Source organism: Neodiprion pinetum, chromosome 6, assembly GCF_021155775.2.
Source record: "Neodiprion pinetum isolate iyNeoPine1 chromosome 6, iyNeoPine1.2, whole genome shotgun sequence".
In the NCBI taxonomy this organism is placed as follows: Eukaryota; Metazoa; Arthropoda; class Insecta; order Hymenoptera; family Diprionidae; genus Neodiprion; species Neodiprion pinetum.
The window spans coordinates 20,657,450-20,681,472 of NC_060237.1; the positions used below are offsets into that span (position 1 = coordinate 20,657,450).

At 41.1% G+C, this 24,023-nt stretch overlaps 1 protein-coding gene and 1 long non-coding RNA gene across 9 annotated transcripts in view; one reads left to right on the forward strand and one right to left on the reverse strand.

Moving 5' to 3' along the window:
• Positions 1-1,443: 1,443 nt before the first annotated feature.
• LOC124222504 (M-phase inducer phosphatase) overlaps positions 1,444-24,023 on the reverse strand; it is an 89,394-nt gene continuing 66,814 nt past the window's right edge. For 3 of the 6 annotated variants that reach the window (XM_046633547.2, XM_046633546.2, XM_046633551.2), the window contains exons 4-5: positions 5,068-5,260; positions 1,444-3,586 (exon numbers count right to left, since the gene is read on the reverse strand). In XM_046633547.2, the coding sequence (XP_046489503.1) occupies positions 2,216-3,586; positions 5,068-5,260 (1,564 nt within the window). In that variant the 3' untranslated portion in view covers positions 1,444-2,215. Of the gene's footprint in view, positions 3,587-5,067; positions 5,261-5,912; positions 6,059-6,776; positions 6,975-24,023 lie in introns of those variants that run through there. The other 3 variants (XM_046633552.2, XM_046633553.2, XM_046633554.1) reach the window with 3 other exon arrangements.
• Positions 5,105-6,147, forward strand: LOC124222508 (uncharacterized). Of its 3 annotated transcripts, XR_011177420.1 has the most exons (3): positions 5,140-5,229; positions 5,346-5,867; positions 6,011-6,147. It is a non-coding gene; the product is annotated as an uncharacterized lncRNA (long non-coding RNA). The 3 variants fall into 3 exon arrangements; XR_006884025.2 differs by lacking the exon at positions 6,011-6,147 and having other exon boundaries at positions 5,105-5,229; positions 5,346-5,843; XR_006884026.2 differs by lacking the exon at positions 6,011-6,147 and having other exon boundaries at positions 5,173-5,233; positions 5,346-5,843.

Consider the following 24,023-nt stretch of genomic DNA (forward strand, 5'->3'; position numbering starts at 1 on the left):
CAATTTTTGCCAAAAAAAAAAAAACAAATTATAAAAAAGTAAGGCTAAAAGTTACAGCTGAAAAACGAAAGATTTCGTGACAAAGAAATCATTGACAATTTGAACAGGACAGTAAGTGGATTAAAAAAATGGAAGGGTGAACATTGCACAGGATAAAAAAAGTATCACTACGTACAAAAAATGATTTCCACTGCCATGCAAATCACGGTTTTGATCGAGGGTAAAACGAAAGTAAAATGGACTGTTGAAGATATATCAGCTGCAATGAGCATGAAAAGTGTGAGTCCGAAAGCTTGTCGTTATTTGAGAAGTATAAATATCCGCCATTAGAAATTTTAACGCTGAGGAGCTGAGCATTTGAAATGGTCTTGCAAGAAGGGATTCTATCCGAAATTTTGTTCTGAATCGATGATATAATGATAAATATCTATTTCATATGGATTCGCGTTTTTGTTATACGTTGTCGGAAAACTTCACCTTTTAGTAAATTTTTAAATGTTCACAGTGCAGAAACATTCAATTACGTCAATCCTACTAGGTATATTGTTATTTCTTTCTGATCAAGTAAAGTTTTTCGCACAATTTTAGGCAAAGACGTATAACTAAGTATCTATAATATGGACTTGGAAAACCTAGGTTGGAAAAATTCACGTGTCAGAATGCTTACTCCAGTCTATTACATGTATGAAAAAATGCCTTACCGATAAGGATATTTTCTCCACATGTAGATCTTGAAAAACTAAAAATGGATCACTTATATATGATCTCTGCGAAATGATTTTTTTGCATGCATTCAACTTTAATTTCAATTTAAGACTCAATTAAATACAGCTATTCAAGAAACGATGTTATCATATTTGAAAACCACCGATCGTTGGTGGGATCGGTGATGTGCGCGCGATGTTGTACCTCATACCTAGTATTCGTTCTACCATGGGGACACTCATCTCAGGCAAATTATCATTTAATATCTTTTTAGCGATATCATTCACTGAATGTAATGAAATCTGGCTCTCTCAATTATACGATCTCAGCTTTCACAAAGCATCTCTGTATGTATCCACTGAAGTACGAATAATTGGAGAAACGAGCCTAGAATTCAGTGAAAATGACCAACACTCCTGCCGTGATTACAACAGGGATATTGGATGGGATGCGGAAGAAGTAAAGGATGATCAATAAATATCTAAAGAAAATATTATAGGATTAGAAATTATATTCTTACATAGAATAGCGTTTATCGCATTATAAGATAACTGTGAGAATGGAATCATTTAGTTTGAGTATCAGAATAAGAGAAGAGCGAAAGAGAGAGGAAAGAACCACAGAAAGGATTTTCAAAACTCTGCACATGTTATGAAATCAGTTCATATATGTTTTATGGATCAGGCCAGTGAAAAGGGGGAGAAACAAGTAATTGGGGGAAAAACGAGAACAAAAATATTCAATTTTGTAAAATATATTCATGGAAGGATTAATAATACATCACCATATAACACTATTCTTGATACAGAAATTCAATTAGATTCGTAATCAATGCATTTTTCACCGAAGTTATGCCAAGACTACCTATACTGCGATTCGTTTCAATTCTTCGCATTTTTGGACTTAGGAAAAGTAGCTGCATCCGGAGTAGTGTCATATATGTACAGTGGGATGCCTGCCCAATTTTATATAAGCATTAAAATTTGTGAACATGACACCTGTGTACAGCTGTATTGCTTTTGCCATCATCTACAATCAGGCTATTGCTATTGCTTTTGCCATCGTTAAAATTGAGGCAGTAATAATCTTATGTACATATTTAATTTTTCGGTTCGCATTATAATTAATCTCCAATATTTTACTACGAGTGATTAATGATCTGTATTAGGTGTTTTATTTTGCTTCTTGTACTTGCTTGATACTATATATATATATACATGTATATATATATATATATGGATACATACATACGTACACACACACACACATTCATATACATATATATGCGTATACTTAAAATTTATCATATGTACAAAAACAGGTATTTTCATAAATTTAGAAAATATATTTAATATTTCCCTAGATATGAAGCGAGAAAAAAAGAACAGCACTTGAAGTCCAACTCTTCAAACTTATTTTTTTAATTCTCAGCTATTTATTTTTTACACATTCACACTCGAGATCACATATCGTATTTATTTTATGAATTAAGCTATAATGTCACAGAACTCTACAAACCGAGTCGCTTCAGATTGGTACGGGCAGAGGAACTGTTTAATCGCGATTTTTCGCCTTGCCAACTCTTGCTCTTGCTGCGAAACTGGCGCAAATCTGCTTCGTGATCGGGATGCCGCATAGGTCTGTATCCCTGGGGTGAGCAGAGTTCCTTCTGCTGATTGTAAAATTGTTGATATCCACCGTGAAGGAGATATACCTCTGGATAATGGAGCGCCGGATAGTGTTCCTTGTTACGTTGTCTGTCTATGTTGCGAAGGAAACGGGAAAGATTTGGTCCTCTTTCCCAGGAAAATTCACAGTGAAAAACAACGATGTCCCGCTTTTCTGCGTCCGATTGAATTTCCGGAACATTCGTCAACGGTTCGAGTAGATGCTGTTCGATCATGTCTTTGCTGAAGAGGTTTAAGGCGCCTTCGACGTGGCCTCCTTCAAATTCGTATGGATATCTGCAGTCAACAATCTTGAAAGACCTTACACGATCGGTGAACTCTCCGCGAATCAGCGCCGCCAATGTGCTCGAGGATATCGATTTAAGATCTTCGTGCTGTCCTTCGGCCAATGGAAGTATGCACTGTTTGCTGAAATCTCCGGTGAGATCGGCGTCGGTTGTACTTCTGTGAATCGCAGATTTGATGAGAGCGTGCGCCTCAGTCTCCGAAAAGCATCTCTGAAGGGACGGCTTCTGTGGGCTGGTAGTTTTCTCCGATATATCCTGCAGGCTGTTAGATTTCCTAGATCTCTTGACGAATGCTGGGCTGGCGTTTGTCGGTGGTTCAGGTCTCTTGAACGATTTTGGTGGCGGCGATACGGGCGACGAATTCATCCGTGGGCTGTCGTCGAAGGATAATCTTGACACCGAGCATATCGCGGTCGGAGATCTGAACAGGCAGGATCTGACCTTCGAGCTCTGAGGTGTGACGTTTTCGTTCTGCAGAGAGAGCGAACGCCGCATGGAAGGCTTCGGGCGGCCTTCCGGCGTTGTGAGCTCGGACTCCGTCGGCTTCTCGGCCATAATCTGACCGGAGAGAAGCGAGGACAATCCGCAGGGTAGCTGCGTGTCCTCGTCCAGATTTTCCATGTCGACGAGCTCTGTGAAACCGTCGTCCATGCTTTCCGAGCCGGATGAAAGGCTGTTGAAGAACGGAGGTCGGATGTTTCTGACCGGTGATCTATGCGGGGATCGCAACGGACTTCCGGACTCGGCGGAAGAACGTCTCGGAGCGACACCCAATGGTTCCGCAAACCTGAACTGATCCTGACATTTGACGTCATCCTTGTCAGGATAATTCGTCCCATATCCACTGTCCTGGCTGTTCGGATCCCAATCCTCCAGAGGCGCACGGGATTTTACCGGTGCGGGAAGCTAGAAAATAAATAATAAACAAATATTGTTAGATGTCGTTGAATCAATGCGTATCTACAAAGTTTGCTTAGCATTTCACAGACGTCTTATAACATTGTTGCAAAAAGGTAAAATATTAAACGAAAAAGTCTTAGGGCTTCGGCTGATTGAAATGGAAAATAATTTCTTCAATAATTATAATTTTCATCGTACAAAATATGTAATTATTTTATTCTTAACGGAACCGTCCGTAAGGAAAGCTGTGACGACAAGATATGAGAGCCTTTCGAAGTAGTTGGTCGGTTGTAAATTTACGATTGGGTTTACCTGACTTCCGGTCTGAAATCGATACTAAAATCACGTCGTCGACAGCGGTTAATCTGAAATAGCCCGGTACCTATTTAATCAAACCTTGCATGCCGAGTGATACTATGCGGACGGAAATGAATGAGCAGCGCGATTGGGGCAAGGTGCTGAATAAATTATCGAAAAATCAGTGAGCATTCGAGATCTCGTATCGCACGTGTAAAATGCATCCACATCGGTCGAAAGAACGTATATAATCGGGAGTCAGATCTTTGTATCGGTATAATACTTCCAAGTTGGCGTGTCGCTTCCCCAACATTTCGGATCTATGATCGAATGCAAATTTGATAGAGGATGTTTGTTTATTGCGGCCCGTGCGTAAACCGTTTCAAATTAAAGGGACAGCTGTACACATGAAACGCCTTTGCTCACGCTGCAGCCACGCGACGGTTTTTCACCAAATATCTGCATAATGCTGCACGTGGACAACGATACGGCGGCTAATTGACCGTGAATAAATTATGTATTCAGATTCGAGATGAACACACGCGCATATCTGTGCAGCAACGATAAAATAAAATAAATCAACGATATCTCCGCGGAAAGTGGTTGTAAAAACGGAACAGAAGTACAGTCACGGTAATATCGATGTTGATTCATCGAGATTTCAAGATATTATCAGTTCTCAATTAGCTCGTTTAAATACTTGATGGGATAAAAACGACGGGTAGAATTATAAAGAAAGCAGAAACAAAAGGCACAGGAAACACGTTGAACGAATTAAATTTTTATAACGACGATAAAATTTCACGGTTATACGCTCCATTTGAAACTTTAATCTAATCGATTTGACAAGATACAAATATAGCTTGCAGAAATATTATATAAGAAATGATACATTACACGAAAGCTGATGCAGACTTCAAGTTGTGCGCAATAAATTACCGACAAAAATTTTTTTCGATAACTGATTCGATATTTGGGGAACTTGAAAAAATGAAAAATAACGCATCATACGAGGGATAAAAAAGAGCTAATTTCTGACAGCGAATTTTTTGCGTATAGAAACTCTTATTACGCTTATGAAACTGACAAAATAGGAACGGAAGGAAATGGAAAAAATACGCGACGTTTTCACTGGTTGTTTGAAAGAGCCCGGGCAAAGTAAAATCGATAATACAGATCATTTTTCTTACCTTTCGAGGACTACTTTTGGAGGTCTGGGATCTACGGAGTGCGAATCCGTTCTCCTTGCCGGAGGAAGATGGCAGCACTATTTCAGAGTTGGTAAGGTCTTGCGACGTCATGCCAACAAGGCGACGGGCCAGCGATCGTCTTACGGTCGCTTCATGTGTCCTGTGAGTAAGTTTGAAGGCATTTTTGAAGAGTCTGAAAATAGATTGAAAAAACACCGTATTACTTACTTCAACATTTGAAATTGGGCTTGGATTTAAAAGGAGTATTATTTTTACAGAGCCAAACGGAACCCCGCTTACGGTGCAAAATGGAATTAACCATATGAAAAGGAAAAAAAAGAGAAACTCTGATCGGCAATCCCAGCGTGCTTCCTGAGCAGCCGTGTAACATAACCTAACATAACCTAAGAAAAAGCGCGCTAAAACTACTAGCAGTCACCACAAATGTGTTGCGTATTTCATAATAAATTGATGTACCCGCGTAGATTTCTAGCGAGAAGTGCAAAAATTCGGGAAAAAAAAACAAAGTACAATTTGGAGTCTACGACAAATAGAGAAGGTGAAAAAAAACTACGGATATAAAATTGTGAACGTTGTGCGGCAGGGAAAACGAAAAAAATTTTACACTGCTTTTGTGCGTACAGAGGGATAAATAGATAATAAAGCTATGAATCACAAAACTGTCTACGAATAATAGAGCGACTAAACAGAGATAGAATTGGAAGATGAAAAAAAAAAAAAAATTTCAAAAATCAAACATCCAAGACACAACCAAAGTGCGAACTCTACACAATTGCAAGGTGTTAAAATTGTTGCTGTTGATTAAATTTGAACAAAACTCGTACCGACACTGCGGAAATATTGCTTATTACGATCAATAGACTCCGTGGTTCCTTCGACTCGACTGAAAATTCACCATCTCTTTTTATCGTTTCTCGTGTAGGCCTTCTCACTAGTATATATCACCCTTCCCACTGGCCGACTCCAGGCAACTGAGAACAAGCTCGACGGTAGTGACGACCCAGAGAGAGAAATATGCCGATTACGGGGAGGGGAGAGAGACGAGAGGAACACTAGCGCGCGAACCCAGCAACGATGTGTCGATCACTTTTTGTACTAACTAATGTCTAGCTATCATCTAGCGCTCTTTAAGACACGAGGGTGATTGATCGTTGACGACACCGAATGTCCCGATACATTTCCTATCTTTCCAATTTTTTTTTTTCTTTTTTATTTAATAAATTTACCGCAACAGGTATAACCCAAGAAGACATGTTATGCGACAACAAATGTAGTTTCTGCTAGTATATAATCTGATAACAAGCAACTGCAAGATCGAACGAAATATAGAGAATACGAGACGATAGACGATAATATCGAGGCGCGAGATGATAAAAAGAAAGGAAAAAAAATAAAAAATTAGCAATAGGGGTGAACTCGATTTTCTTCACTTTACTTTTCTTTCACACAAGGTCAGATTTATCGCTTCCCGGAGATCAATGCATTCATAAATACGCGTAAATCCAGGGTATCGAGATTCTATATCCGATCATTGTACGTTTTGTAAAAATTTTATAATATTTTAATATTATACGTACAATATTTCGTATGACTCGTGAATAAAGATATCCGCAACATGTAATATACGGTACATACATGCACATATAATAGACGTTGGTTGTATATATTGTTACAAATTTATAATATACCTTGTGCAATCGTACATTTCCGAGGACGATTCCGAAACCTTTCTCCAATGCATCATTGACACAAACTATAATCACCGTTACAACGAGAATAAACAATTGTAGAAACTGATAACTGAACAATATTCGTCTGTTTATTTCTCACTATTATTCGCTTTGAGTAGTCAGAATACTTACGTATTCGAACTACACACTGCACAACTGAAAGACTACACAATTCGAAAACTGCGGGCGCAACACGACAACCTTTTTCACTTAGAAGGAAACTCACTTGACTGAGCAAACTCCGAAGCTCGAATGATGTCTCGTGGACGGGAACCGGGAGTATTTATATGCCCCGACAGCCGAAAGTAGGGATAAGGGCGGGCCAATGGGGAGCCGGCGGAGGTCCCGCCTAAACCTTTTCCCTACCGCGATAGGACTGTCGGCCCTCCTTCCTCCGAGGTATCAACGGAGCCCCTCGGTACAGCAGAAACTGCACCGGCGACGAGGAGCCGAAGCTCTGGGGGGCCGTTTATGTGTCCCATTTAATTATACTTGGGCCCTATTATCTCCGAAATCAATGCCTGGCCAAAATCGGGAGGGTCGAACGACGGCCGGATTTCGATGAGGGCAATTCGATGTGTCATCGGGTACAAAGTCCTATCATTTTACTTATTGTTAGCAATTCGCATGACGCATCGGACAAACATGGTTTTAATTATTGCCCGATCGTTAGAGATATTTTTGATGAAGAAAAAAAAAATTTAATTGCACCGGAAGGAACTTACCAAAAATTGCAGCACCCCGAGGCTCGACTTATATACATAAATATACCTAACTTATCTCACGATTCATGAGAGATCACAAAGTTCACGGTTGCAGGCAGAGATTTTTATCACCTAGATATTATAGTTGCAGACCACGAAAACCGCTTGCACACCGTACGATTCACGGATTCGATTTACTTACGGACACGGTTCGATTCGATCGGCCGAAAGCCTGCCTCGCGTTTCTATCACCGGGTCGAGCCCGTAATCACTCATGAATTATTCCGAGTTAAATCCGTGAATGCATTTGTCGTATATTTCCAAAATCTTTTGAGACAAAGCTCGGTGATGTCTGACGCAGCGATTTCTTCCCGTCTTCGGCCAATCAAAGCTTTTCTAATCACATACGGGGAATTTTCCCTTATTTTTTTTTTTTTTTACCAATCTATACGGCCAAATTTGCGAGCGAATATCGCCAAGCACGATGTACGAGAAAGCCGCGAGGCGGGGAACAGAAGAATCCCCGAAGGGCCCAAAATCTTCAGGATGCAGCAGGTACGACGACTCGAGGCCCGGTTTTTCCATTCTTTGATCACAATGCTTCACCTGATCTCCCGGACCACCCTCACATTCTTCGGGGATTTTCACACGACAGGTATCTTATACCTCCCTCTATGTCCTCATACTCCTCTGCGCGCCGCTGCATCGTAATACGCCTCTAATACGTGAATACATGTGTGCACGTACAAAACGGTATGTATGTACCGAGAAAATCCCCGAAACGGGTAGTAGCTGGATCTCCGAAATACCGACAAAGTGCGAAAAATCAAATTTTTAACCAGCCTCTGTCTCTCGATCGTTGGATTCTACCTTGTGTCCCCCCCCCCCCCCTCCCCCCTATCGCTCGCTCTCTTTTTCTTTTTCTCTCTCTCTCTCTCTCTCACTCTCTATCTCTCACACACGCCAAATTTTACCCAGTCGCCTGATATTCTAGGAGTTCGTTGAACTCTGGGAATTCTCCTGCGATGCTGTTACAGGTTCAAGTCTATCAGATTAAAGATTTTTTTCTGACAATTTATCACAAGACATGCATACTTTTACTATGTGTATTCAAATGTGTCGTAAAAATTTTCTGAAAGTGAACGTCGGAATTAAACGGTAACGAGCGTCGTCACGCGATTCCGAAAATTGAACTGCATATAACTGCACTTGGTGTGTAAAATATTTCGTCGCAGGATTTTTACATCGCTTAGATTCGTACTCGAGCATATTACAAAATTTCATACTGGTTTTCAAAATTCACCAACTAATAATACATCATCAAAAAAAAATTTCTCAGGGTATTTTGTGTATTATAAGCAGATCATGAGTGACGAATTAAGGAATTACGTCAGTGAAACTCTAGACTTTTTAAGATTTACTCAAAATTTTAACTCGTAATAAAGCTCAATAAAACAAGTGATTTCCAATAGGTTTCAATCAGTTACGTTCCATATGTGGCTAGATATTATTTAAAATAACGTCAAACAGTGGTTTTTCGAAAAGCTCCTTGCGTTACAATTCTCGTCGTAAAATTCTGAAAAAATTCCACAGTTATTGGAGGAGCGTAAGGAACAAAAGTTACAGTGGAAATTGCCACCTGACAAGTTAGCCACCTAATTTCTCCAATAATTGGTGATCGAAAATTTATGTGAAAATTATCAATTTCTACAATTTTACTGACGTATCCCCTCAAGATGAAGATATTCGGCGAAAGCACATATATCCTCGTGTCGAACAATATATCTTCAAACTAGATATGAAATACAGACGGTAGTTTGATAATCCGCGATAAGTCGCAGCGAAGAAATGAATTTTCTATAAGGTCTGACGGTACTTGCATCTGAGTATTTCTGCAATTGAATTTCAGCTTCACTGCAGCATATTTGTGTGATCGCGTAATGTTCTCGATAAAAAAAATTCACAGAGATAATTAGCGGTGTTATCGATTAGAAATTAGCGAAAAAGAAGTATACACGGTCTGCCGAGACGATGTACGGAGACCTAGGTTGACATACACATAATTCCGACTGTAAGGTTCTCGGTACTCGATCCTAATAACATGTGTGAATTGTGCACATATCAGGTATAAATTCAAGGTAAGAATAAAGTACCGTTAAACAGGGGCGAGTTAAATTTGGGGCAACCCTTCCGCTTCCTTTTTTTCCTTTTCTTTTCTCTTTCTTTCTCTTGTATACCTATTCCGAATGTCTCGGAGCAATTGTGAGAAAGGGGAAATAAAATTCCAAGGATCCCTGTAAAAGTCTTGTCTTCGCATGTAATTCTCTACAGCGATATTGCAGAACAGCAGAGAATAAGTGCAATTGATGAAATTGAAAAAAATGTATCTGATTATCCGCCGTAATCGAATACTCGAATTAAAGTTTAAAAAACAGTTTTTCGTTTGCTGTATCTGTATAAAGTATTAAACTATAAGAATTTTCACTAGTTTATCCTTACTGTAACAATAATTTGGAACAATTATCGATGTAGCTATTTCCGTATCTAAACGCCAGAACTATTTACAGAAATCTTTTCCAAGTGGTTAAATTAACGGTCGAGTAATTATCAGTTTCGAATTATCGGAAGATTTTATCTAGTTTGGGCAGCAAACTCAAGCCTTGAAATTATAACGGTAGTTCAAACTGCGGTGGTTGTATTAGGAAAATTCTGAAAATTTTGCAACGTCGTAAAACGCTCGCGCGTTGCATCGATGATTATCATGACCGCGCGAGAAATACGATACAGAAAATGAGTTTAAATAATCTAAATGATGTCAATCGATCCAGATCCTGGTCAAATTATGGATGACCTCCGGTAAAATTTCGATAATATCGAGTTTTTCGTTTTTGAAATGACTCAAAAAGATGTGATCATGACATGAAATTCTTCCACCAAAATTTAAATTACTGTAGTATGTTTGGTGAAAAAAAATGTCAATCTTCGGCGATGAAAGTGTACGCGTTTTTAATGATTTCAAAACCAAAAAACTCGACGTCATTGGAATTTCGTCGGAGTCCCCTCTTGAAGTAGCAATAAAAAATTTATACGGTACATTATTCAATTTTACGATAAAAAAAAAAAAAAAAAACGATGTTCCATAACATTTGCAAAAAAGTGATCTACGCATCGCGTCGCTTGATTATACGATTTGAAATGCGAAATTGGATCTAATTTCGTGCCAAAGGTTTGATACAGAGGAGAAGAACAGGAAAAAAGAGAAATAGAAAGTCTTGCACAGGTTCATTCGATGCTCGGGAGCCGGCGTAGCGTAGCGCCGAATAAACGGCTGTTCGCCTCGACGAGACCCGGACGAATGGCCGGAGTTCGAAGACACCGTCGAGAACCTTGCGGATTTGCCACCTGTGGGCGCCACGAGAGTCGGACAGGTAAAACTACCGCGGAATGCCGCCAGCGAAGGGTAAATGCAAATGGAAAAACGACTGGGGGAGAGCTTCCCGATTTACCTTTCCGTTCTGCCCAATTTTTTTTTTCTCTCTCTGTCTCTCTCTGGTAATTTCAATTATACTTTTTGTCGCTTTGATTCTTGTCTCCGAATTTTTTCTCCAACTTCCAAGACTTTTGACGGACGGCGCTAACGGTCTCTACCCAGGCTCTAAGTTCCGCACATTAACATCCGGCCTTCAACCCCTGCATCTCATTGTTTCATTCGCTCGAACCGAGAGGGTGTCACGGGGCGATGATCTCGCCGAGGGAGATCCTGGATCGCAAAAAGACGACGCGTTGTACAATGCGAGACTGTCTTCTTAATTTTACGCATGATCGGTGGAAATTTCAATCCGGTATATCGACGATTGACCACAATAATCCGGCAATTTATTTACAGCCGATCGCTTTGAGGTGAATGGAGAGGAAAGCTTGAGTTAAATATGACTGATAAAACGGATATCCGTGTAATGATCAAGGAAAAAAATTCAAATATACACCTCAAGTTGTATGCTACAGTCTTCGTATATACAACGCGAGATTTGAAACGTTACTATCAAACGCGACACGGGGCTTCAAGTGTTAGAAGTTATCAAGACGTTTTTCAACCCCGGCAAGCATGAGTGAAATAATCTTCTTATCGGGTCGGAGTGCCGTGAAGAATAAATAAAAGATAAGCTGTGAGTACGTCACTTGCGCGTATAAGGTAGGACAAGTGGATGATCGATCGAGATCTAGTTTGTTGAATAAATTACGTAGCGAGTTATAAGCGCGGTTTCACCGCGGACGCGTTGGGACTTTCTCCGTTTCAATTTTTGTTCTGAAATTGGAAGAATGATCTGCTATTTTCTCCGAAGATATGCAACGACTTACAGAATGAATATGAAACTTTTGAAAGTCGTATTTTTGAGAATTTCAGCTCATTCGGAAATTTTAACCGATTTTAAATCCAAATCTAACCATAATAAATTTTAATAATGCCCCAAGTAGAACAGTTAATTACTATTATTTTGTTCGCCAGAGAAATTATTCATCGACAAATAATCAACATTGAGACAGAATGAAGATTTGAATTGTTTTACGATGCTAAAATGTGAAACGGTCGTAGGTAGGTACAAGAGATGTGATTGATTGAAAAAAATATTTTTTAAATTTTCAATCCACGATTATATTTCGTTAATAGATAACATATGAAAAACCTGTTACATCTTCAGCATGAGATTCAGACATATACAGTGTGAACAATTTCCGATAAATTTTGAAAAACGATAAGAATAGCCAGTCTGCATTGATACTTCTTAGTGAAATAAGTGAATATATCCCGCAGGCATCAAAAAGCATCGGATCATTTTCATTGCCATGAAGTAAGACGAAATTACGTCCGAACGAAGGCTGGTTGAAGAAAGATCGCGACCTCGTAGAAAGTTGCTGGCAAAAAAAAAAAAAAAAAAAACCAAAGAAAAAAAAATGCATGCAAGAAGAGCGACCGGATGCAATGCGATCAAAACTGCCTCTCTTCCAACCAGACTTATAAAGTACCCTACAAATAGGATCGATTCATCCCGGTGCTTGGTCACCGCACGATATTCAGGGGCGAGTAAGGCAGGCGGACGAGCGGTGACCAAGTTAAGGTCAAACTTAAGATATTCGTCGGCGATCATCTGCTCGGTACTGTAGTCAGCAGGACGAAGTATGGGAACCCGGGACGGCGAGGCCCGGTTCTAGACTCGCTCGAATCTCGTGTGAATATTTGGGGTCCCGTTCGGGGTCGTTGGGGTTACGCGATGAGCCAATCGGGGCCCACCTTTGCAATCGGGGCCCAATAGCCGGCCGGCTACAAGCGAATACCCGAGATAGCGATACGAGTCCTCTGGGCCCCAAACCCACGGCACATCCCATTTCGCCTCTTGAGCGTGTGAAGGAATTTAACGACCCCGTACTTTCGGGGGGAGACTTTTCTTCCGATCTTTGCCCAATCGCAATTCACCACTGCCCCGCATGTATGCATGTACGTATTCTAAAGCCATACGTGTACCTGGAGATAAATCCGGTATTCGGTTCTCTGAGGAAGCTCGAGCCGGGATTTATAGGGAAAATAATATGGAGTATATATATCACTTATAATATAAACGCATTCGCGAGAGATGAAGTTTTCCGTAGCGGTAATGCAACCATTTTTACCCCGTTTTTCGGAAAATTGTCCAGGAAAACCGGGAGTAGGCAGGGAATTTCTTCTATTGGGAAAAGTCAGGGATATGTTAGGGAATTACGATGGACGAAGGGAAAAAACGTAACTTTTTATAAATTCTTTTCAAACTTCAACAATGCGTTATGTAAATTCAGCCAAGTTAACTTTCGGAAATGACATTGTTCAATTTTTAATTATTTGTGCGAAACGCCGCAATACTAGGCGTTTTTTCATCCAAATTTACATATCAAAGGTGCACAATTTCTGCTGGTTTTCGTCATAAAAGTCAACCCACATTACGTAATTTTTGTGGAAAAAGATTAACGGATTTCGAATTTTTTGTCGCAAAAAGACAGGGTATTTTGTTTGAACAAATTTTTCGCCATCCTGATACAAAATTTCACGTTATATTATCTCAATCGTGTAGTCCACGATTCGCAAATCGAAATTTATTCACGATTGAATTTTTCGGAATTTGAAAGTGTCAAGTAAAGAAATCTTACCTTTTAAAAAATCCTTTTTTTTAGTCACAGAGTCAACTTTTATCGACACGAAAATCAATATTTTTTTGAATAACAATCTCCCATCACGTGACCATGGATATCTGTACCATCCGAGTTTGACTCGGTCCCGTAAAGCCGCAGATATTGTGGAATGTGGAATCTAGATGGGTTCACAGCTCAACCAATATGGATGAATTTCATCGAAGTTATGACATCCTCTATTGTCTGCCAGATAATAAACCAAAGCCTTGTCCCATCTATGGGTATAGGCGCTCATTACCTAGGTATACAGGTATATTGCAATGCTAGTTACGGCAAAACAGAATATGGAAAATTGCTTGAGTCAGCAGTTAAATGCAATTCTGAAAAGTCGGTTTATTGTTTTGACAAATTTTCGCTATAGGTAATGAGGTCCCGGTGATCGACGCCTTTTCTGTTTACGACATGCTCATAATGACCATTGCGGCTTGTCGTCTCCTCCCTTGACCGGCTTGCATACAAGTCGTAAAATCCTGCGAGGCAGGTAGGCTGGTGGACGGATAATAAGGTCTAAATAATCGAAACTAGCAATTACGCAATTTAACTAAAGGACTGGCGACGCTCTCTGCCAGTTCCTTAATTGTCCTTTGCCTGACTAGAAAAAATCCTTTAATTGGGGGTGTTGCCATTTCCGTACAAAGTCAAATTGCCAAACGTACGCGTATGACCAACATGACTAATTGCAGACGTTCTGTAATTTGGGTAGCACTAATTTTTCCATTCCTCATTGCTGAGGTCTTTTTATTTACAAATAACGAATTTGAAGTTTGCAACGTTACATTTTTAGGAGAATTCGTTATTTTGCAACTATGAAATTCTCGAAATTTCAGTAAACCGCAATGCAGAATCAGCATGATAATTTTTTGCAAACTGGACTGCTTTAAAATTATATGCGAATTATAATTACAGTTATCGTTGATTTTTTTTTTCTCTTTGCATCATTAAACTGAATTTAGATTTTTTAAATAATCAAATTTTTTTTTTCTAAATAGTCGTGTTAGGGACATTCCGAAAGTGAATTCAAAACTCGTTCAAATATCAGCGAAACTCTGCTTTGATTTTTTTCTACGAGTGAAGGAAGATATACTAATTCAAACTGAAGGGTGGCACGGCTAAACGGTGTAAGTGAAATCATTATGATTTTTGAGGAGAGTAAAATAACTGTCCAAAACATTGATCACTTGATTTATAAAAATAAAATCAAAAATACTTTTACAGTTTCTCAAATTCTTTCAAATGGCCTAAATCCCGATTAAACATGGCAATCCACCTTCGACGAAATGACTGGCAAGAATCGATTTTTTCCCATGTCAGTGTACCTAAATCAACGATTCCTGCCAACATTTTCTTAACTTTAGAAGCTGATTAGAAACACAATTGCGATATCAAAATTATGAAACAAGAATAAATCGAACGCTTGAATCTTGAAGAATAAGATCCGGTTGTGGATTTTCAAATTTGTACAAATTTGAAAATATTACAGAGCAAAGTGGCAAGCTAGGGAGGTTCGAAAACGGTGTAAGTGCCAAATTGAACATAATTTGTTCATAAGATTGTGAAATTTTACCGAAAATACAGTAGAACAGTAAAGTGATTCAATTTTATTGAAGTAGATCCTGATAGTACAGTCTAGCCTGCGGAGGCATGAAGCGGAGCATATCGGCGATGTCCTTTTTTATTTCGGTCGTGACGTCAAGCGATTTCGCGAATTTTCAACTGACTAGAACCCATATGAGGGCTAGGCTGATCGCTGAGAAAGACCGATTCACATCTATTTCGTAATTTTGATGTCGTAATTGCATTTTTAATCAGCATCCAATGTATAAAAAAAAAAGTTGACACAAACCACGGACTTACAGTGGCACGGAAAAAATCGATTTTCGTGAGTCATTTTCTCAAAAACAGATTGCTGTATTGAATCAGGGTTTAGGCTATTTAACAGAGCTTGAAAAAGTCTGAAAAGTAATATATAATATTTGTTTTAAATTAATCAATCCAATTTTGAGGCAGTTTCTTGTTCTCCTGAAAAATCATAATATTGGCAGCCAAGCCGTTTTCCCGTGCCAACTTTTTATAACATCACGAATAAAGTTTTGTTAACCATACCGTTTCGCAAGAACGAGCGTATGGATTGTTTTTATAAATTTTTACGGCAAAAAAAAAACGTACTTTCGATATATCGGCACTTGCACCGTTTTGCCGTTCCACCCGTCAACTATAAAATTATCAGATAGCATCCAATTAGCAAAGTACGTATATTACCGACTAGAAATTTAAAAACGTCTCACGGATAGGTATCTAGTCTTAATTGCCATACACGTCAAGGCGTAATTGTACAAACGTGGTGTATGGCACGTACGGTTCGACGCATGTACCCACATCATACGCGTCGAACGTGGCATATAACGTACTTCCGCATCTGTCAAATGAGGAAAGCTTGGCTCGCGCCAACGAAGAAAATAGCAGCCCTTGGGGCCCGTCAACCTAGATCGGAGGGGGGAGTAGGGAGCAGCATGCGTGTGTATGTAGTGGCATGAGCACATGGGTGGCGATACATCGGAGGTAAATGGCGTTGTGAGAGAATTTACCTGCAAGGAGAGAAACGCCTCGCGTAAGGGCATAAGTTTATACGTCGTGAGGGTAGATCAGCTGTCGCTTGACTTAATCGCCGCGACGCAACCGCCCCGCGTACGTGTATGTATACATATATATACATATGTGTGTGCGTATGTGTAGAGTCATGCATAGCAAAGGCCTCTGTTTCCTTCCTTCCGTTTCGCCGGGGTGATTTCTTGACGCTCGATTGTTCCTCCACCGGCCTTAGGAGAGGGTGGAACTCCTACAATAAGGCTCCGATCGAGGAGCGCGGCAGAAACGTCGAGAAGTGAACTCCTCACCCCATTTCCATCCCCCTCGAAGGTCGAATGAAAACCGCCAGACCGCCGAGGTTTTCGACCGGCGATCGTGTGCGGTGTCCCCGTGTGGTGTTGGCAACGCGCTTTTGTCCAAGACTGTGCACACGCATACCTACTAACAATTTTGTGTAGGCTCGACGCAAGGGTGGGTAGGCGGCGAGCGTGTGTACCGCGAAAAACTACTCACGATCAGCTGCGGCCTCGTGCCTACGACGGAACTCTGCACGAGACGGCGAGTACGTCGCCTAGGACGACTTCAGGGGTCGGAGACCCCTTAAGCAGCTGCCCGTGTGTCTACACGGAACCGAGTTCGTCTGTTCACCGTTATCGTTGCTGTTCCTTATTGGTCTACGCCTGCGGTACGCGACATATGCTCAATTTATTACGCAACGTCTGTAATGACACTGCAGGGGCTTTTCACCTTGGTTTTTCGCTAAGGGGTTTTCTCGACGTACTGTCAAAGTTCCGCCGGTCTGTGACGAAGGATCGTCTTCCGGCGAGCGTGCTTGTCGTGAGCTCGGAATGAATCGGACGTTCTGAAACTAATTTCGACAGTCCGATAAATGTCGCGTGGATATTCGAAAATGACCATTTCTAAATGATTAGAAGCTCGTCGCCGGTCTGATTCTGCTTGTCGAGGTCTTTGGCGCTTTGGGTATTATGAACATTGTCAAACGTGTTCAATTAAGCGAGATCCCAACTTTGTCAGAAGGATTCGAAGGTGTTCGAAAAATCTGTTAAAAGTCAGAATGATGGGAACCTGCGGCCGAACGAATAAACTCACAATGAACGAGAAATTTTGCTGAGATAGTTTCTTTTTTTCAACCATTAACTGTGGATTTACAAGTTGAAACATTTTCAGGAAACTTAGTTTTCTGCATTTCAGTGACTATTTTCATCAGAACGATTACAATAGATAATCGACTCCAAATTCTCCCACTTCAAGCTGAAGTTCATTCGAAGTTCAGATTACTCCGTCAACTTTTTTGAGAGATCAATGCATCCGATCACGTATAAAATTATAATGCAAAGTAACGAAAGAAAACTTTAACATTGAAAATAATAATGTGAAACGGCTACTGCATGCGCCTCACTATCCTTCAAGCCGATCCTTATTAATCAGCGAGTCATTAATTTCTCATCAAACCATCCAACCTGTAACTATTTAGCAAAACCCCGCCGAATCCCCCAACTTTGTATCGAAGATGCATCCCGCCATTTGGTAGTGAGATTCCTTTCGAAGGAATCCATTGACGCGATTACAGATACAGCAGTTGGTCCACGAGGAGAAGAATCGAGAGGGGGAGGCACCGATGTAAATGCCACGTGAAAATTGGCCTCCGATAAGTCTGGATAGAAGACAGACGCAGACGGATCAATGCGTCTTGGACGCGGGTCAGCGTGTACGATCCAACAGAGAGGGTATCGTTCGTTCGGCCGAAGTACAGATGCTGGATTTCTATTGTGATATTATTGGCGCGTGCCGCGTGTCGATGGTCCGTCGTACCTACGTGGAGTTACGCACCGTGCACGGCGACTATATGGATGGGGTTTCCCCGGGGTTTCACCCTCCGTTTCTCGCTCCCCGCCCTGGGCCACCTTGTGCCTTCTTCTTCGACGGCTTCTACTGTCCCTCTTACGTGGCTGTGAGTTACACCACCGCTGCGGGAATCTTCGGGGCCGCTTACGCAATCCCCCGTGATCCTGAGTGTGAGTGGATGCACGTACGTGATCGTACGTTCAAAGTGTACCTGCGGGGTCTCGTGTGGTTCTCAAATTAGAACGGATCTCTCGTATGTCGGCATCGTAAGGACGGATGATCGTTGAAACACGGTAAAGGGTGGTAGTCAACAATCCCGATCGTCTCATGAGACGGACTGTGAAAGAAACATCCGGGCTATGAGGAAGTAATGGAAACGATCGAATTTGTCTTCCATTCGAATCAGTGTCAATTTTACGCACATTCGCGTGTATTGTGACTTTCAAATACTTGGAACTTTCGGTCCAGACGAAAGTTAGGTACTTTCCAACAACTTATTTCCAATTCCCATTAATTAATTTCAATCATTCCAGCATGATACGATCGCGTTTATTCGATCATCGATGAGGATCTGGTTGAACCAACAATGAGCATCACTGTAACGGCAAATGATGACCCCCGTAACGTCTCCAGACGAATGGGGCACCTTTGCAGCTTCCTAAACGGGATCATCTGTTCCTTCGGGATTCTACCCTACTACCTTCCTATTCTTTCGATGGTACAGCCGTCGCAGATGTGTGTATATAAGTATATATCCACATGTGAGATGCCGAGTACAGAATCTGCAATATGCGATGAGGAAAAAGGAAAAGAGAGGGAAGAAAAAAAAAATTTATCGAATCCCCCCGTTTCTCCCCGCTGCGGCTGTCTGCGCGGATGAGAGGTCACGAGGTCACCGGATCACGGAAGTCCTGTGGGAAGAACCGAGAACATTGGGACAGCGGCTAATCGACGACGCGCATTTCAAAAATTTTACGTCAGTTTCACCCAGTTTCGACGCGATTTCTGCCCTCCCATTTACAGCCCCTTCCGTGTTCTCAGGTAATCCGTTCTTTCCGTTCGAACGGTGTTTTGGCCAAGTTTGGAAAAAAGTTTCCGAGTGTTGGCTGTTGAACAAAACAGGTGATTCGTGATAGTGTGAGAAATTCTTTCCAGCATTTCATCACATACTCATCTGTACCCGGAATAAGTCTCGCGGAATTGATCGATTTCGATTTTCCTAAATGAATCAGTTAATTTGGACATTTAAAAAAGAACGTTTGACCGAGAACGAAAAATAGGTAAAAACGAGAAATACGGTCAGCGGCCGTTGGCACGCGACAGACTCTGAAGGGTGCATAATATCGAAGGGGGTAAAACCGGACAGCGAGTCATTACCGGGACTGTAGGTTCTGCATTTGAAGGAAAATAATAAGGCGAAAGACGGAGGGTCGTCCAACGAAGTTTCCGTTTTGAGATTGGGTAAAAATAGCGAAACTGATATTGCCATGGACGAGGAATCTATAATCGGTTGCCAGTTGTCGCAAGATTCTAAGTCATCGCTAATACGTAACGTACAGTAATGTAGATTGCGGATCGACGAAGTTATATGTTACGTACATAAAGCAAGTCATGTACGCAGACGTCGCGTTTCTCGAGGCAGACGAATGACATTGAGACATCGATCCTACGCTGCGATAACGCGTTAATACCGTTGCTTTCGTCTATCTCTGATGTTTTAAATGCCCGACGACCGAGCGATGCTGAATACCGATTTTACTGTGCATCTTCTACGTCACGGCACAAGTAGGTATACCTATGCAGTAGCGAGGAATCGATCTTCGATGATTGTAATTCAAGGTGGACAGAAAATGTATTTGGTCTTTCTTCCACTTTTGGCTATGCCAACGGTTTTACCTTGTACGTAATATAGGTGTCAATATGGAGCGTGCTGAGCGGGATTTGGGAGACGAAAATTGGGATCCAACGGTACGCGTAACGCGGTTATGAAGCAAGCAGCTGATATTTCGAGGGGTTGCAACAAAAGTCGCCAATTCTTATACTCGCTCGCGCTCGTATACCGCAATTGAAGCGGTTCACTGGTAGGTGTACGGAGTTTAGGCTTACTTGCGTGGTCCTGATTTCTCGTTTTAGGGCTTAAACGAGGTAAAAGTAAAAAGTCATGAAAAGAGGGGAGCAATTTTGTTCAACGTTACAATACGTTTCTAAAAGCGATTAGACGAACGACTGATTTGCCTGCATTTAAAAATCCATCGTACCTATATGGTTCCATTTGGCCAACAGCATTGACCAAAATCCACTACGTGCCCCGAAACTAGTAACCCGTGACATGCCCGAAGAAAATAAACCTATTAATAGACGGGGTAAGAAAGGGTATTAATTACTTTTCCCCGACCAAACTTCGGACGGGCAATTTCACAAATTGGGTGATCGGTGTTCAAAGATTACCTACAATGTCTTCAAGTTGAACTCGTTTTATTATAAGAACCGGAATAATAAAACGAGCAAACTCGTCGCGGTGAGAAATTTAAGCAACATTGTTTCGTATTCGCGAAAGCGAAAAAGCGTCTTAATGTCAGTTATTAATGAAATTTGCAAGCAGGGTTTGGCATGCACCTGTAATCTCACGGGTAATGGGCATGTCTGGCAAAGCATATCCCTCGCGTACATCGGATCGGAGATTTTCCGTTGCGCGTTTTTGACGCTGTCTCAACGTCTCGACGCCCTGCATTGGCGAATATCTCTTACCGGTCTTGTATGAAACGGATACAGCGTCTATAAAATGGAACGGATAAAAGCGCAGCGCCCGATATCTCGTCTCTAATTAAGCTCATTCAGGCCCAAGTTTTCGGGTCAACGATACCTGATCTGCAGCACGCCTCTATCTCTAGCGATGGGGGGATCCTTGATTGCGTATTGTCAAACCCCGCGCTGACATTCAACAAAATGCTTTCGGATATCCACGGCACATACCGCGTATGTACACACGTCGGCATATATTTACGTCCACGAAATAAGAATAAAAAAAACCACACCGTCAACGTCCTCCGGAAGGAACGGTTTTGTTCCGGTTCCCCGCGCCTACGCCGACGGTGTGTCTTATGCGTAAATTGTGTGCTGGCTTTTATAACTTGCTGTTGCATTTCGAACGGACGTTTGTTTATAAAATTATAGTAAACATTATCGGAGCTCGAATCGGATTCGAATTCGCATTGCAAATTACCAGGTTAACCGTTTCAACGTCAATACTATGGAACAAATTGCTACGATCACCTTTTTAGTTGCTCTTTTTTTTTTTTTTTGTTTTATTATTTTTTTGTATCTTGAAAATCTCACGCTGCGACGTAAAAATTGACAAATAAATTAAAAAGAAAAAAAAAACGTGCAAAGAACACTCATGATATTACGATGTAAAAAAAAAAAAAAGACTTCGGGACGAAATTTTTAAGACAAATGGTCTTAAATTTATAGCCTTAAGAATACATAATTATGCAATCATAATCTCCAAGCGGCAAGCATGAAATTCATGTTTCTGTGAAGAGAACAGCGCCCCATTTCGAATGCAAATTAATTGCAAGTCTATTGAATGGCAAAAAAGCTGTTTACAATATTTAAAAAAAATTTAAACATCAAAGCTGGATAATCCTGAATCGCATTCTATTCTACCCGTTTCAAAATCCAATGTGCAGGTAAAGGTACATGTATGCATTCCGTGTGCCAAAGTCTAGCGTCAGGACAGTCACGGTGAGAGTTCCGGACGGAGTCTCAATGATCAAGGAGCAACCGCGACGAACCTCCTTGCATTTTCGAACTTATTTACCGCAGCCAGACAACAGTCTGAGAAAATAATTCATAGCAAAAGAATGAAGGCGAAAGAGAGAAAAATAGAGAGAGAGAGAGAGAGAGAGAGACAGGGGAAGGGATCGATGTAGAGGCAGGGTATATACAGAGAATCGAGAGCAAACTGCCAGAACCGATCCCCCCCTCAACGTCTGTCTGTCCTGGTTGAAGGAAGAAGGAAAGAGGAAATAGCGAAGGAACCGGAGCCCCCCTTGGGAAAAGAGCAATGCCAGGATTCAGGCCCCCTTAAATTAGGCGCCATTTATATAAGGCTAGTCACCTAGTTCGGGAGGAGGAGGCTGCACGATGTAACAAAATAGGTTCGTGTGACGCGATTTCGCGAAAACGTGAATGAGAGAAGTCGGGGCCTAGCTCTGGGTTGCATCGGGTGTATTTCTCAAAGTTACCGGCAGTCGAGAGAAAAGGTGATCCGATTCGTCAAACAATGCCGCGCATTGATCTTTGGGAAATGTCAAGAAACAGCGTACTCAAGCCTTTGAAACGGAAGACAAAAAATTTTCGAGAGCAAAAAAGTAACGAGGGAAAATACGGACCGTGGCTATAATGTTGATCGAATGGTTTGCAAAAATTTTGACACAAAGGTCCGACGATCAATACTTGGTGCGGTTTCACATCGGGTCCGGTTACAACTTGCGCGAAAAAATCTCTTCGTAATTCCACCTTCTATTTTCGCCCTTTTTTTTTGTCGTTACATGTGTCGAGAAAATTTTTATTAGAAACTGAATAAGAATTCTCTGGAAATCCGATCAACTTATCGTTGATGGGAAAGTATTTCAAACGTGATTCGACATTATTAAACCTTTGTAGATTTCGGCAAGTTTACAAAACAATTATCACCTTGAATATGAAAGTGAAAATTAATTTTTTTGAACTGTCTCTCTTCAGCTCCGACTGGTTTTCACGATTTCATTACTTGAACGACTACTAAATGCCCATATTTTCAGCAATTATGCGTTGTTTTAATCCCAGTCGACTGATTTCATGCATAAATGTAAGTACTCGTCACGAGGGAAGGAAACGGAGAAAATTCTTCAAACCATTGTCTCAGGGTCCCACGCATCGTAGCCAATGACCTTTGTATAATTAGACGACGCTACTGCAATGTAGAGGACGCATCTGCCCTACGGCATACGGTAAGTGAGCCTTGCATAATTTCCAGTTTCTCGTACCTACATGTCGATACACCCGAATTCCAAGACTCGAGGTGACGCTGAGCTCTACGATTTCCCATAGTTATCGTTGGAGAGAACTATATTGGCGTTAAAAATTTATGAAAAAAGTAAAGAATACAAAAAAAAAAAAACGAAACGGTACAGAGTAACCAAATTTTGATAATGACCGGTATTGACGGACCTCTTTATCAGGGAGTTTTAATTTTCGCAAAAAAAGGAAGACGGTAAGAAGATACATTCTGAATGGTGGACCGCATGGAACCCATACACGGTGTATACAGTCGATTCTCTGGCTGAAAAGTACAGTCAGGTAAACCCCGGTCGTTGAGATGTGACCAAAGCGGACTGTATTTAATGGTTTGAAAGTCCCAAAGTAAGTGTACCGGTTATATTTCAGGTACTTATTAATGAAAAGATGCGATTAACATAGCAGTAAAATTAGCCTGGCTAACTCGCGTCGGTTCAGTTTAGAGCCGTAAGAACCGAAGTGGAAGATAAAAAGCGCATTAAATGGCGGGTGTTATCTTTTGCAGGTCAAGTCAATATGTAAGAGTAGTAGAGGTATAGAAGACGAAACAAAGCGTGTTGCATTGTCAAAGGAGAGAAACGGACTATAGTCACGTTTGAAAATTCTCGTAATTTCATTCCTGGTTCGGACTTCATGATTCCAACTTTCTGCCTCCCGCGTTCTAATAAGGATTTGGAAGTCTGGACTTCCAATGTGTCGATTAGAATGCATTTAATCTTTCCTTTGAACGGTATTATATTCGGCTGACGCATGTAACGGCAATTCATTC